Below are 15,328 nucleotides of genomic sequence, written 5' to 3' on the forward strand. Positions count from 1 at the left end.
TCGTCGTCACTTTACTATCAGTGAAATTTCAATTTTACTGACAGAAAAGAGAGGAAGAAATGTACAAAATCTCTTCTTCTTAAATTAAGAGAATCATAAAAAGGGATTTTTAATGTTTTTGCTCTTCCCGCACCCTCTCTACCTATGACAAGCGACAGGATTTCCATAACCATTACTTTGCAAAATTTCCCAACAATATTTTGCATTTCCCACACACATTGTAACTGACCAACCATTAACACTAATTGAACTTCAACGGTTCACGCACGCACACAGTCACACACACGCGTACACACATGAGTATGCCCACAAAGAAGACCACCAGACATTGACATAGCAGATCAGAAATAAAAAAGAGAAGGCTATTGGTTGGGAATTTCTGTTACAGCACATTGTCCATATGTTAGACGGCAGCATCATCATCATCAAGCACAGTGGTTTCCGGTGACTTACCTGATAGGAAGATTGGAAAAAATAAATGAAGAGCGAAATGAGAAGATTGCATGCCTTTCTTAATGTAATGATACTTTTTTCATTACTTTAAGAGACTTGTGGCCCGTTTTTAAAGAAAGCCTCCGAAGGTTATATCAAAATTTAATTCCAAAGACCGGCCATCTTTGGTCTGATACTAATTTTTAATCCCATCAAACCACTGTCCAACTTTGGTGGCATTTGCATGGATCCAGTGCTACTGTTCTGGGGTGATAATATTACAATTGAAATTATCAGCTTCAAGTTCATTGAAGATTAAGTAATAAAAAAAAGAAGTTACAGAATAGGCGAACAAAACTGAATTGAAAGACTTCATGGCTAATGGATGCATTCAAAATTTAACGAGGGATGCATAATAATTGGAGGTGATTATCATTGTCTTTATAAGAACGCCGTGAGCTTATAATCATTTTGAAAAAAAAAAGATAAATGCGTTGTTAGAGTGAAATTCTCTTTTCCTCATTATAATAAATATAATTCGTTTTTTTATTTGTTGTATAAAATACCACACCATTAAAATTTGTTCATTTATTACAAAGTCTTTTTCTTTATTTTATATTTTTGTTGTTTATACAAAAACTAATTCTAGTTTTTGTTATAATTGTTTTTTTTTTGGATTGCCTTTAATAATGCTACAATTTGTTTTTAAACACAGACATATTTTGTATAGCTTGTATATACGCTTGCTAAACAATTGATTTAATATTATTATAAAATACACGATTATAACAAATAATAGACTATACAATATAAAAAAATTTTTTATAAACCGATAAGCCTTCTTTTGAGTTTGCCACCAATTTAATTTTATTCGTTAAAACATTGGAACTTGATATAGAATGTGTGAAACCACTACACTAACAGCAAAATGAAAAACAAAGTTAAAATTGGGAAGGAGAAATAATATAACAGGTATCTTAGAGATAAGTCTTAGGGAGTTATAGTTTTCAATGGGCACCACCGCCACCATGAGCATGGCCAGCTCTTAAATAGGCACTTCCGGAAGGACCAGCGGCAGTAGCAGGACCTCCAGTTGCAGCATTTGTCGGAGGTTTGTCATTTGTATTGCCGCTACCAGAAATTTCCGATGTTGTTGAGGGAGCATCAAGATTCTTCAATTGTTGTTGCCACATTTCAGCATACAGGCCATCGTCACGTAACAGCAAATCTTCATGACGTCCCCGTTCGGCAATGACACCATCTTTGAGTACCAAAATTTCATCGGCATGAATAATTGTGGACAGCCTATGGGCAATGATGACAGTTGTACGATTGGAGCAAACTTTATGTAAAGCTGCTTGAATATTACGTTCGGTATTGGTATCTAAAGCGGAGGTAGCCTCATCGAGTAGCACTAAGACAGGAGCCTTGAGTAGGGTTCGAGCAATGGCAACACGTTGTTTTTCACCACCACTCAAGCGTAGACCACGTTCTCCCACCTTTGTTTCATAACGATCAGGGAAGCCCAAAATACGATCATGGATATCAGCCATACGTGCCGCCTCATACACCTCATCAGGCGAGGAGCCAATTTTACCGTATTCAATATTATAATAAATTGTATTGTTAAACAGTACCGTATCCTGAGGTACAACTCCAATGGCTTGTCGTAAACTTTGCTGGGTCACTAATTTTATATTTTGTCCATCAATCATAATCGAACCGGATTGTACATCATAGAAACGGAACAGCAAACGAACAATTGTACTTTTACCCGCCCCCGAGGGTCCAACAATGGCGACGGTTTTACCGGGAGGTACTGTAAAGCTGACGTTGCGTAAAACAATTTTCTCTGGGCTATAACCGAAACTAACATTTGCAAATTCAATGGCGCCACCTGCCGTCAGCAGAGGCGAACTACCGGGAGCATCAACGACCTCTTCTTCCTCTTTCAGAAGATCAAACATATTTTCCATATCAACAAAATTCTTTTGAATAGCCCGATAATAGGTGCCGAACCAATTTAATGGCATATACAAATCCATGAGATATGTGAAGAAGAGTACAAAATCACCCACTGTTAGAGTTTGATGATGCACCACCAAATAGACACATAACATTGAACCACACAGCAACCCGAGACAGAGTATAATATTTTGAGATGTATTTAAAATATTCAACGTCAATAGCGAAAGGAATTCCTCTTTCTGAAAAGATTACATATGGATATATAGAAATAATTTTCTAGGGGTTGGCGATGGAATTCAAAAAACATACCTGATATTTCTTGATGGCCTCACGATAGGCATTCACTTCATACTCTTCGGCACCATAATATTTAACAGTCTCAAAGTTCAGCAGAGAATCTACACTGCGAGCACGTTGTTCATTGTCGGCCTGATTCATACGTCTCTGGAATTGGGTACGCCATTCGGTAACCAAAATTGTGGCCACTAAAAAGAATGTATAAGGAAAAAAAATATATTTATTTATAACATCCACGTATAATAGACAGATTGAAAAAAAATATTAAATCAAATACAAAATATAAATTACCTAAAAAAATTAAAATATTGAAAATATTTTAAAAAAAAATCTACGCCCTATAGACAGCTTAAAACTACTATTTTAAAAAAATCTAACCCTTGTCTAAAAATAAAGTTCTTTAAGAATATTAACAAAAAAAATTCACGTATTATAGAAATCTTTATTTTTTTTAAAGCCACATCTTAAGAAAATGTTGAAAAATATTCTTAAAAAAACACGCATTATGGAGGTCTTGGAAAATATTCTTTAAAAAATCCACGCCTTATAGAGGTCTTGGAAAATATTCTTTAAAAAATCCACGCCTTATGGAGGTCTTGAAAAATATTCATAAAAAATCCACGCCTTATGGAGGTCTTGAAAAATATTCATAAAAAATCCACGCCTTATGGAGGTCTTGAAAACTATTCATTAAAAAATCCACGCCTTATGGAGGTCTTGAAAACTATTCATTAAAAAATCCACGCCTTATGGAGGTCTTAAAAACTATTCATTAAAAATCCATGCCTTATGGAGGTCTTGAAAACTATACATTAAAAAATCCACGCCTTATGGAGGTCTTGAAAACTATTCATAAAAAATCCACGCCTTATGGAGGTCTTGAAAAATATTCATTAAAAAATCCACGCCTTATGGAGGTCTTGAAAAATATTCATTAAAAAATCCACGCCTTATGGAGGTCTTGAAAAATATTCATTAAAAAATCCACGCCTTATGGAGGTCTATATTAAAAAATCCACGCCTTACGAAGGTCATAAACAATCTACGCCTTGAATAAATATTTAAAAAAATGAATGTTTTTGGAAAAAATCAAACCCATACTTACATATATACAAGAACATGGTGAGAAACACGATTAAACCAAACCACCAATTGAAAGCATAAATAAAATAGACAACAGCAACAATTAAATCAACAATTGTAGGCGTAATCGAGAAGATAATGTAATTCAACAGATTGTTTATCGAATCTGTGCCACGATCCATTACACGCAAAACTTCACCGGTCTTACGTTGTAGATGCCAACGCAACGACAGACGATGCAAATGATGGAAAAGATCCACTTCGATTTCACGCGTTGTATACTGTTGTACTTTAATCCACAAGAATGAACGTAGATTATTGAAAAGGCCCATTGTGCCGGTACCACCACCTTGGAGAAATGACAGAGCCACATAGATTAAGACAAAATCCCAACGAAATACTATGGGCTCAATAGTTAAACTGTCAACTGCAAATAAAAAAAGGAATTATTTTTTTTAAATTTCTCAATTAATGTGGCATGTATGTAATCCAGAACTTACCCAACTTTTTACGATATATGGGTAAATATAATTTAATAACACGTCCTGCAGCCAATAACAAAATACATATTAACACAGTAATTTGCAAAACAACATCTCTTTTTGGCCATAAATAGGGGAAAAGTTTACGTAGCTTCTTGAAGGCATTTCTAAAAGCCGAACCGGTATTGAGATTTGCTGTGGATTCTGATTGTTGAGTTTCTTCATCTAAGCGTTGATGGGCATTATAGGGGTATGTTATGCCCGGTGCCTTGAGACCCAATACAAAGATTAACAGCGAACAAACATAGCGGGTAACAAATAGACCCATTTCAACTTTATCTTTGTTTCTAAAACATAAAAATAATCAATTATTTAATAAAAATCAAAAAATTGGAATCTTTGAGGCACTTACGTTTTAAGATTAAACCACCAATCTTCATGGCGCAAATTAATAAACGCCAGTGATTCATTGATAAAAGCCAAGGTCCAGAAAAGTAGTAACACCAATCCATGACCTCTGGTGGGCACTGATGGCAATTGATATAATCTTTCTTTGATTACCAAACACATAGACAATGGATAGGCCACACAAATGAGGCAGGTGGCGAGTATCTATGAAATCAAAAAATAATTACATTTTTAAATCAAAAAGCGTTATATTGTGTTCCCTGAATTCCTTACCATATAACCATATACGGCACTTCCCTCATAGATTCTTGCATTCAATAAAAATCGCACCAGCTGCAATGCTGGAAAGAACGCCAGTAGAAACAATTGCAATCCATATAACCGGGATTTGGAAATTAATGTGGGATCAGTAATTCGTGTGGCATATTTACGATACATCATCAGTTGTATCAGACCAAACAGAATCATGAAACCGCCACATACAGACCAACCCACCGTATCCATAAAACAATGTGATATGCCATGATCAATCCACACCTGGGATAGGGTAACATTAGGCGGACAATACAACATTTTGGAGGAGTGTGGTTATGTACTGCCACGGCGTATATCTGAAACAAAAGAAGTGAGTTATATTTTTTGATACAATAACAATAATACAGAAGAATTTGTATGCAGAAATATTTTGAAAATAAATTATTTTCAAGGAGAAAGAATTTAGAGATAAGATTCTCCTTTTGCTGAAAATTTGCCAGAGAAAAAACATTTCCAGAAAAAAAAAATCAATATCCAATAGTATATGGAATACCCCTGAGCCTTTAGCTCGTATATAGAACACTAACGACCCTTCATATGGCCTTTAGCTTTATGAAAGGCTCTCTAACTTTTAGTTCATCAATAAAATAGTCCATGTCTTTAAAGGCTCCCTTTACAAAGCTTTAAACACTACATTGAAATCAATGAATTAGGCTCACTTAACAGAACTTTAAAAACTAATTTGAAAGTAATGAATTAAGGTCGTCTAAGAATTACTTATGAAGGTTAACTGGACTTTCACCTCTTCTATAAATGGTTCTCCGGATTATAAACATAGCAACAATCTTCTATATAAACATTAAAAAAAACAAGTCTTCAATGAAGGATCAACTGACTCCTGTTCGGACATAATATCCTAACTACGAAGCGAAAGCTAGCGCTCCTATTATCACTATCTGTACGTAAAACCATGTCGAACATTCAATACGCGACATCCTGACAACGAAGCGAAAGCTAGCGCTCTTATTGGCACTATCATTACGTAACACCCAGTCGAACAATCAATACACGACATCCTGACAACGAAGCGAATGCATAACATATAATATCCTTCTTCTATATATCGTTTCTGTTTTGGACAATGTGCATCATTCTTTCGAAGAATTGTTGTAGTAGAAGTTTATATGAGTGCTGTTTTTCATTTGATTCAGTCAGGTTCTGTCTCCAAGTTAAGAAACGCAGCTACATCCACTGGCTGCAACCACAGATATACAGGAGTAAATGGGGTAGATTTGGCAGGGCTATTGAATAAGTGCAGTGTGGCATGAGGGCCCGTAGCATATGTTAGGCAGACATTCTGCACCTGGTCATCAATCCATGCCTTGCACGAATTGAGACGACTGGACAGCTGATGTTCTTCAGTTGCGATGGATGGGGGTGAGCTCCGAGGACGGCATTCATTCTGTACACATTCAGCGCTGCGGCATCTGCATCAGTATGAATGCTATTCAGACCTGTTCAATAGGCAACTTGATCTAGAGGCTTTCTTTTATAAATACCCTTTCACGATGGACTGCATCTAGTCAGACCATCTGCCATTCACTTCTGTCAAATCGAATTAGTAGGCAATCGTACACTTCAGCAGTTTTATGAAAGATTCTCTGGTTTTCAAATGCTTATTTGAAAGACATTCTACATCTTAGTAGTGAGAGACTTCGAGACGATACGAAGCGAATGCTGAAGTGTATTTTGTTCCTGTTCGGCTAATGGGTATGTGCTATCCAATCTACGAAGCGATTGTTGAAACGTATTTCGCTTCTGTGCGAACCATCTCTACGTCGCATACTGACAAAGAAGCGAATGCTGAAGTGCTTCTGTTTTGGCCAAATTTGTATGTATCATCCTTTCGACGAGTAAAGTGCTTCGCGATATTATGTAGCTTTTTAATTCTTCTATTTTATAAAGATATCCTTCTTATTTGGTATTAGATACGAACACGTTCACGCTGGCTTTCAGATATGCACCATATGATCTATATAACAGCACGGGTAGTATCAGCGTCTTGTAAAGTGTGAGTTTTGTCTGGCGGGAGGTGGCCTTGTTTCTAAACTGCTTACTTAGACCATAGTAGCATCTGTTAGCCATCAAAATCCTTTTCCGAATTTCAAAACTGATGTCATTCGTTTTATTTATGGCGGTACCAAGATATATAAAATCTTTAACTATCTCGAAGCTGTAGTTCTCAGTTGGTCCGAGTCAGAGTGTCATTTCTGTTCACCTTTTCGTCTCGTATGACCCTTTTCCACCAGGATGTTAAAAAAATTTACCTTCATACAATAAAATACTATAAAGACTCCCATGATTTTATCTATAAATACTACCTTCACCCGTACGTCAATAATGATTCGCATGAGCTTCTATATAAAGACACCCTTCAGTTCGTTCATGAACGAATTACTTCAGCTCGTCTATAAATGTTCCTTTCCGCTTGGCTACAGAGACTGCCTCCAGCTCGTCTGTAGACTCCCTTCTTCATGTGGACTATAAAGACTTCTGCCTTTCAGCTCGTCTATAAAGACTCCCTTCAACTCGTCTATAAAGAATGCCTTCAACTCGTATATAAAGACTCCCTTCCGCTCGTTTATAAAAACTCTCTTCCGCTCGTCTATAAAGACTCCCTTCAGCTCGTCTATAAAGACTCCCTTCAGCTCGTCTATAAGGACTCCCTTCAGCTCGTCTATAAAGACTCCCTTCCGCTCGTCTATAAAGACTCCCTTCCGCTCGTCTATAAAGACTCCCTTCCGCTCGTCTATAAAGACTCCCTTCCGCACGTCTATAAAGACTCCCTTCCACTCGTCTATAAAGACTCCCTTCCACTCGTCTATAAAGACTCCCTTCCACTCGTCTATAAAGACTCCCTTCCACTCGTCTATAAAGACTCCCTTCCACTCGTCTATAAAGACTCCCTTCCACTCGTCTATAAAGACTCCCTTCCACTCGTCTATAAAGACTCCCTTCAGCTCGTCTATACAGATTCCCTTCAGCTCGTCTAAAAGTCGTATTCACCGGTAAATTTGTATTCAATCGATGTTTTGCATTGCCTTCCTTTTTCAAAAAAGTCCAAGTTCCACACGCACCAATAGCTGTGAATTTGAATCTACATTGTAGATATATATAAAATAAATGTGATTTTTTTTATAAAAAACATATATAATTACTCACAACAACAACAAAAACACACTCCCTAAAAACTATAACAGAGATAAGAAAATCAGAGCTCTTCAAAAAAAAACTCACTACGATTAATAATGTAGTCGACAAATCAGAAAACACTACTGGTTGCCCAAAAAAAAAACTGTCCAGTAATGAATTTCATTATCATTGAAATGCCTCCTCTCCTTAATCCACCAGACAAGACTCTAAATATGACACAGCACACGAACAACGACAGCAACAACAACACCACCATCCGCAATCAAAATGCAAGAACACAAATAAATAAATTTAATTAATTATGCAATTTTTTACCCTCTTACATCCGCCGCTCTTCCTTGGGTTGTGACGAAGTCAGCGGGTCTCTTTGACGACTGAAATCGATAATAACTTTTGCACTTCTATATTTTTGTTTTTTATTTTTATATTGGATATTGTTTGGAATTTCACAATTATTTTGCACTCATTTTATTTGGTACGAGGAAACAGCCCGCCCGTTCGACCGTCTGTGTTTCAATTAAAACAATTTTTTGTATTATATTCCGTATATTTTGACAAGGAACCAATGTTTGACCGTCTATTGGTGCGTTTCGAATGTTTTTGTTTTGAAATGATTGAAAAAAAAAAAACAAAAAGTCATTGATGGTTCAGTGTTGCCAGATGAGACAGTCCAATAACAGAGATGTCAACACAGCAGTTTTTGAACAGAAGAAAAAAAAACGCTGGAATAAAGAGAACGCTTAATTGAAAGTTTTAAAATTCACTACAAATACTGACGAATATCTAGTAGTCATAGATCGTAAAAATACCGAATTTTCGAGTTGGTGTAAATAACCGTTTTCAAACGCGATACACAAATTGTTGGAATGAAACAGTGAAGTATATAATAAAGCACTGCTTTGGGTCGGTATTCTTGTTCTATGAAATTTTGAAATGCAAAACCTGAAGGGGAAGACACATACGAAGATTTAAGGCATGACATGATAAGGTTGTAGTTGCAGCAGCCTTATTTGGTCTGTTCCCGTACTGCAATAATCTACTCGATTTTACTATTTTCTTCGATATCATAGAGGAAAAAAGTGTTATCGGAGTAAAAATAGTAGATTCTTGCAGTACGGGAACAGACCAATTGTTTTTATACAATAGGTTGAGGTGACAGCCTCTATCAAGAAAACGCAAGTTAAGGTGGTATTGTTTAGTGTAAAATAATAATGAAGTATGGCGCCCAAACTGAAATTTGACTCTGATATTTTTGTTTTTAAATTGAAACGATGCAAGTTAAAACTATGTGCTTCCTTCATTATAATGGAGAAAGAGTTCAAATGAAAAAAAAAATATATAAAAGAATACTATTTCATTTCAAGTTTTCATATCACAAGAATTGCGACAATACCTGCTTCTTCTCGCCTGTGAAAGATTCCCCGGACAGTCAGCTTGTCTATAAATACTCCATGGACCCTTAGCTCGTCTATAAAACACTACCGACCCTTCAACTTGTCCATGAAGGACTGTCTCGACATTCTGATCCTTCAACAGGTTTATGGAAAGTTCTCTGAACTATCAACTCTCAAAATTTTAAGGTTCATCTATGATAGACTTCCAGCATGCTTATAAAATATTTCCTGATCAGGTTGAATTTAGCATTACTCCTGACGCTTTAGCTCTTCTCTAAATATTCGCGATCTTCAGATCGTATTTGAAAGACTCCTTGTATTGTTGTGCGCGTTTTTAAATTAAATTTGTATGTTAATAAAAATTTATAAAGACCGGCAACTTAAAATTGCACACCCAATGCCAAAATGAAAAAGAATCGGATATGCAGGGCGACCATGATGCAATAATAAGGTGATGTATCAAAACAAAAACATTTTTTGTCTCGATTATCTGTCAAATTTTTCCTTATAATATTTCAATGTTAGCTCTGTGCATATGAATGCAGAAATGGTCGTTAAGAAAATTGCAGCTTCTGTGGGCGTCGAAGTCGATGACGAACATATTGAAAACGCATATCGTGTTAAATCGAAGAGCAAAATAATTGTGGAGTTCTCTTCGATGAGAAAGAAAAAAGAGATTATGAGAAACTTGAAGGGACACAGAGTAGATGAAAACGTCCTCGCTGACAGCGAAAGTAGCCCTACTAACAAATACATATATATAAATGATGAGCTGACAGCAGAAAATAGGCGCATCCTCTGGATGGCTAAAAAGAAGGCAAATGATAATGGTTGGAAGTTTGTATGGGTGAAAGATGGACGTATTTATGCCAGGAAGAATGAAACATCATCTCAATTAATCATTAATAGTTTATCCGATATCGAATTGATCACAAAAACTCAATAATCAGGAGAAATCCATATTTTATGCATTTGCTGATTGCTAATTTTCGAGCTGTTTTTTTGAGAAACGTAAAATAAAGTCCAAACATATTTACAAAGCCTATTTTTTTCCAATTTTTTTTATGAAAAAATATAAAATAAATATTTTCACTGAAATTAATTAACTAAAGCCATAATATATAAAATGGATCACAAGAATGAAATTTTTGATTCCTTAAATGAACTTAGTGAATTTATTGAGAATACCCATAACATATCTATAATATGCATGAATATTCGTTCACTCAGAAAAAATTTTACTGAATTCCTAACTCAAATCCAAAATATAATTAAGAAATTGAAAATAATAGTTCTCATAGAAACTAATATAAGTGATGATGAAAATAAATTCTATGAAATACTAGATTTTAATTCAATATTCCTTAACCGGGAAAACCGAGGCGGTGGAATAGCGGTATACATCAGTGATCAGTTTGCGTTTAAAGCGACAAATTTAAATACACAAAATATGGAATCTATAAACATAGAAATATCAATGGGTGACAAGAGTGTCATATCAATAATTCCTTGTTATAGGCCTCCAAACACAAACGTGAAAAAATTCATTGAGGAGTTAGATCAAAGCCTAACGAATATAAATAATAAACAAAACATAATATTAATAGGTGATATGAACCTGGATATTACCTTAAATACCATATCCGTAAAGAATTATTTGGAGACATGTGCCACTTATGGTCTTAAGTGTGCTATAAATGGTATAACTAGAGAATGTGAACGCACAGGTAGTCAAACGTGCATTGATCATATATTTGTAAGACACAACTCTAGGAATAATATTAAATCAGCAATAATAGCTACGAAAATATCAGACCATTATACGATATATGGATGTATTGAAACGGAAAAAACAACAAATCCACCCAAATCAACATCAGAAAAAAACACAATTAATAATAGAAAAGTTAACACTCTAATAAAACAAATTGATTGGGCAAATATTGCGAACGGAATAAATGGTACAAAGGAATTATTCGAACAAATATATAAAACATTCAATAATATCTATAAAAAATCCACTGAATCGAAGAAAGTTAAAACCAAAAATAGAAGTGGGCAACCTTGGCTAACGGACGAACTAATAAGTTACTGCACTACAAGAGATCATTTATATAAAAAATATCGGAAAAACAAATGTGCAGCTAACGAAACCCTGTATAAGACATTTAACAATCAATTGAATAAAAAAATAATATTTGCCAAAAATTCATATTATTTCCATAAATTTATTCAAAACAGAAGCAATATCAGAGAAACTTGGGCAACCATTAACGAAATAATTGGAAAGAGATGCAATAACATAGATGAAACAGTGAAACTTAATTTTGTAAATAAAAACATCCTCGAAGTTGCTGAACAGTTTGCAGAACAATTTAAAGATAACGTTGAAAAAATAGTACACGTGTGTGATAAAATTACTCTTCCAAACAACCCAACAAACATAGTGAATTCTATTGTTATCGAAAATACAGACGTTATGGAGGTCAAAAACATCTTAAAAAGTCTCAACGCCAGGAAAAGTGCTGGAGCGGATAACATTCGTGCAATTGATCTTAAGAATAATGTGGAAATAATATCAGAAACCATAACTGACCTTATAAATAGAAGCCTAAATGAATCGACTATTCCAGACCTACTCAAGGTTTCAATTATTCGACCAATCCACAAGAGTGGAAGCAAATCATGTTTCGAAAATTATAGGCCAATATCAATTTTACCAGTCATCGAAAAAGTCCTAGAAGAAATAGTCGTGAGGAGATTGAATAATTTCATAACTAAATACAACATAATACACAAAAACCAATACGGATTCCAAAAAGGAAAAAACATCAATCAGCTTTTGGGAAACTTCACAAATGTTGTAAACCAAAGCCTATCGGAACAAAAACAATGCCTAGTAATGTTCGTCGATTTCAGCAAAGCTTTTGACACATTATCACATCCGAAACTGCTATGCATTCTAGAAAGAAATGGGATAAGAGGTCAGTGTTTAAAATGGTTTCAAGAGTATTTAAACTGCAGAAGATTTAAAGTCAAAATTGATAATCGCACTAGTAAGGAGCACCAATCTCAATACGGAGTACCTCAGGGCTCCAAGCTTGGACCGATTTTGTTCATAATATATGCTAATGATATGATTAAAACTCTTAATGACAGCATTACCTTTTCATATGCCGATGATACTGCCATAATAGTGTCAGACAAATCCATAAGGATAGCAGAATATCGCATGCAAAATGAAATAAATAAATTAGTAAGATGGTGTCACGATAATGGTTTGGTTATCAACGCAAAGAAAACCAAACTTATGCATTTTCGACCCAAACATATACCCGCTGCAGATATATCCATAATATTTCATAATTATGAATGCCTTCACCATTATGAGGAAAACATTCAACGAGGAGGTGAAACGTGCTCAACCAAAATTGAAGTAGTAGATACGTTCAAATACTTAGGAATACTATTAGACTGTCATATGAAATGGAGACCACAGATGGATAATATAAGAAAAAAACTACGCAAATCCTCCTACGCATTGTATCACCTAAGTGTTTGTGCACCATATAAAGTGTTGAGGCAAGCATATTTCTCGTTGGTTGAATCCTATCTACGACATGGAATATCTGCATGGGGCAATGCACCTAATCGCAGAATACTTCAAATTACACAAAATAGCCTGTTGAAAATACTACAAAAAAGTTTACTCGTATCTAACACTAACCGACAAGGTAGTAACTCTTCAAATCAAACAATAGCAAACTACAACGAAAATCTACCGAAACTTTTGCACATATTAAACATTGAAAATTTGTACAAGACCACCATAATTAACGAGTTTCACGACGAAAAAAGCATCCTACATAGAATCAACCACGCCCAGAATACAAGAAGCCGAGCATTAGGAAAATACAAGATACCATGCTTCAAAAACGAATACGGAAAACGAACGCTCAGTGTTGGCCTTCCATCGCTCATGAATTCAATACCAGCATCTATACTAAGCTTAAGTAATAAATTTAAAAGAAAGAAATTGCTTAAAGAACATTTAATAAATTCCCAATAATAATTTTATATAATAATTAAATAATACACTCGGACTGTTAAACAGCCTTTGTAATATAGATAATTACATTTAAGAATATCCTACAGACAAGCCTATAGCTTCGTGGGATCTATGAATTGTAACTCTCTGTATAAAGAAATAAATAAAGAATAATATATTAAAAAAAAAAAAAAATCAGCTCGTCTATGAAAGGCTCCCGTTCAGCTCGTCTATGAAAGACTCCCGTTCAGCTCGTCTATGAAAGACTCCCTTCTGCTCGTCTATGAAAGACTCCCGTTCAGTTCGTCTATGAAAGACTCCCGTTCAGCTCGTCTATGAAAGACTCCCGTTCAGCTCGTCTATGAAAGAAAGTTCAACCAATGAAATTCTATTATTACCGAACAACTGTTGAATTTACACTGCTGTCTTCTAAAGGTTAGGTAAAAATCGATGGAAATTGTAACGCAATCTATTTGTCAAGACGTGAACACATTAATTTCCCTGGTCTTCTTTCGCTATTTTTTTAGGGAAACTCTAAAAATCGGAAGCCCGTCCTTTTTGGCGCCCAACAGTTTAGTTTATCATACTCAAATGCTACTTATCTCTAGTATATGAATGTTTCAATGTGGATTAAAAATAAATAAACATTTGTATTTATTTTAAAATTTTTCCTTTATTTATTTTTAATAGTTTTTTGTGCGATTTGTTTTTTTACTAGTATTATTTATTTTGTTTACTAATACTCTTAACACCTCAATTATAATGTTTTTAAAAATCGGTTAACATTTATGCTTAAAAATTAACATATTTATATATTTATATTTTACAAAATTAAAAATATATATATAATTTCATATAGCTATCACTTTTCATTTTTTATTTCTTTTTCAAAACAAAAATAAGACATGTAACAAAAAAAAAAAAAATTAAAATTAAATCGTTAACAAGGAACATTTGTTGATAATCTAGAAGCCAAAATTTAAGTTTTTAATCTTTACTTTATTTAATTACTTTGCAAAATCATTATTATTTTTAAATAAAAAAAACTATTTGTTTTATAAATATTATATGAAGAGCTTATATGCTAGATTTTAAAACATTTATTAATTTTATACCTTATAATAATTAAAAATATTTTTTTCTTTTGTAATATTTTTTTTTTAACAAGTTTCACTTTTAATCACAATATTTGTATGATTTGTTTGTTTGTTGTGGGTTTTCTTTATAATACATAATTATTTTTTTGTTTTTTAATATTTATTTTTAGAAAAATAAATTATTTTTATATTTAAGGAAATATAAATATATATAGAGGAATTTATGTTATTTGATTTGTTTGCTTTAGGTTTAGAGAGAGAATGGAAATAATATTTTTTTTATAAAAACTATTACAATTTCTTATTTTTATCAAGAAATTATAATAAAAATAATAGTTTGTAGAACTAGAAAATTTAGAATGGATGAAAATATGCCAACAATATCTTTTATGCGAATTTTTATTGACTCAACAAAATTAGTTTTTGATACTTAACTCTGTTATTTACCTTTTTCAATTTTCAATAATGTATTTTGTCAACAAACTAGAGAAACAGCTGATTTTAGAGGGTGAACATGTTAATAGTCCTTAATCTCAAAATTATTTCCATTTGTTTATGGTTTCAAGGCAAACATGAAAGGAGCGTTGCCTTAATGATGGCAATGACATTCCACCCTAACACGAACGTATGTCAAATGCAACTCTGAAAATT

General features: G+C 34.0%; 1 protein-coding gene across 1 annotated transcript; it reads right to left on the bottom strand.

The window, feature by feature from the left end:
- Positions 1–1,439: 1,439 nt before the first annotated feature.
- On the bottom strand, positions 1,440–5,246 carry LOC133324372 (ATP-binding cassette sub-family B member 6). The gene is made up of 6 exons (XM_061533215.1): positions 4,944–5,246; positions 4,675–4,874; positions 4,281–4,609; positions 3,803–4,207; positions 2,710–2,885; positions 1,440–2,639 (listed from the first exon to the last, which is right to left on the bottom strand). The coding sequence occupies exons 1-6, from the start codon at positions 5,241–5,243 to the stop codon at positions 1,440–1,442; spliced, it is 2,610 nt and encodes an 869-aa protein (XP_061389199.1). The 5' UTR covers positions 5,244–5,246.
- Positions 5,247–15,328: the final 10,082 nt, after the last annotated feature.

The sequence above is a fragment of the Musca vetustissima genome, unplaced genomic scaffold, assembly GCF_032173495.1.
Source record: "Musca vetustissima isolate MV318-11 ecotype Yass unplaced genomic scaffold, APGP_CSIRO_Mvet_v1 utg1469, whole genome shotgun sequence".
Classification (NCBI taxonomy): domain Eukaryota; kingdom Metazoa; phylum Arthropoda; class Insecta; order Diptera; family Muscidae; genus Musca; species Musca vetustissima.

Coding starts and splice junctions, on each gene's coding strand:
- LOC133324372 (XM_061533215.1), bottom strand. CDS start 5,243: ATGTTGTATTGTCCGCCTAATGTTACCCTATCCCAGGTGTGGATTGAT. Junction 4,875..4,943: donor GTGCCGTATATGGTTATATG/GTAAGGAATTCA, acceptor TTGATTTCATAG/ATACTCGCCACCTGCCTCAT. Junction 4,610..4,674: donor TGGTGGTTTAATCTTAAAAC/GTAAGTGCCTCA, acceptor TTTATGTTTTAG/AAACAAAGATAAAGTTGAAA.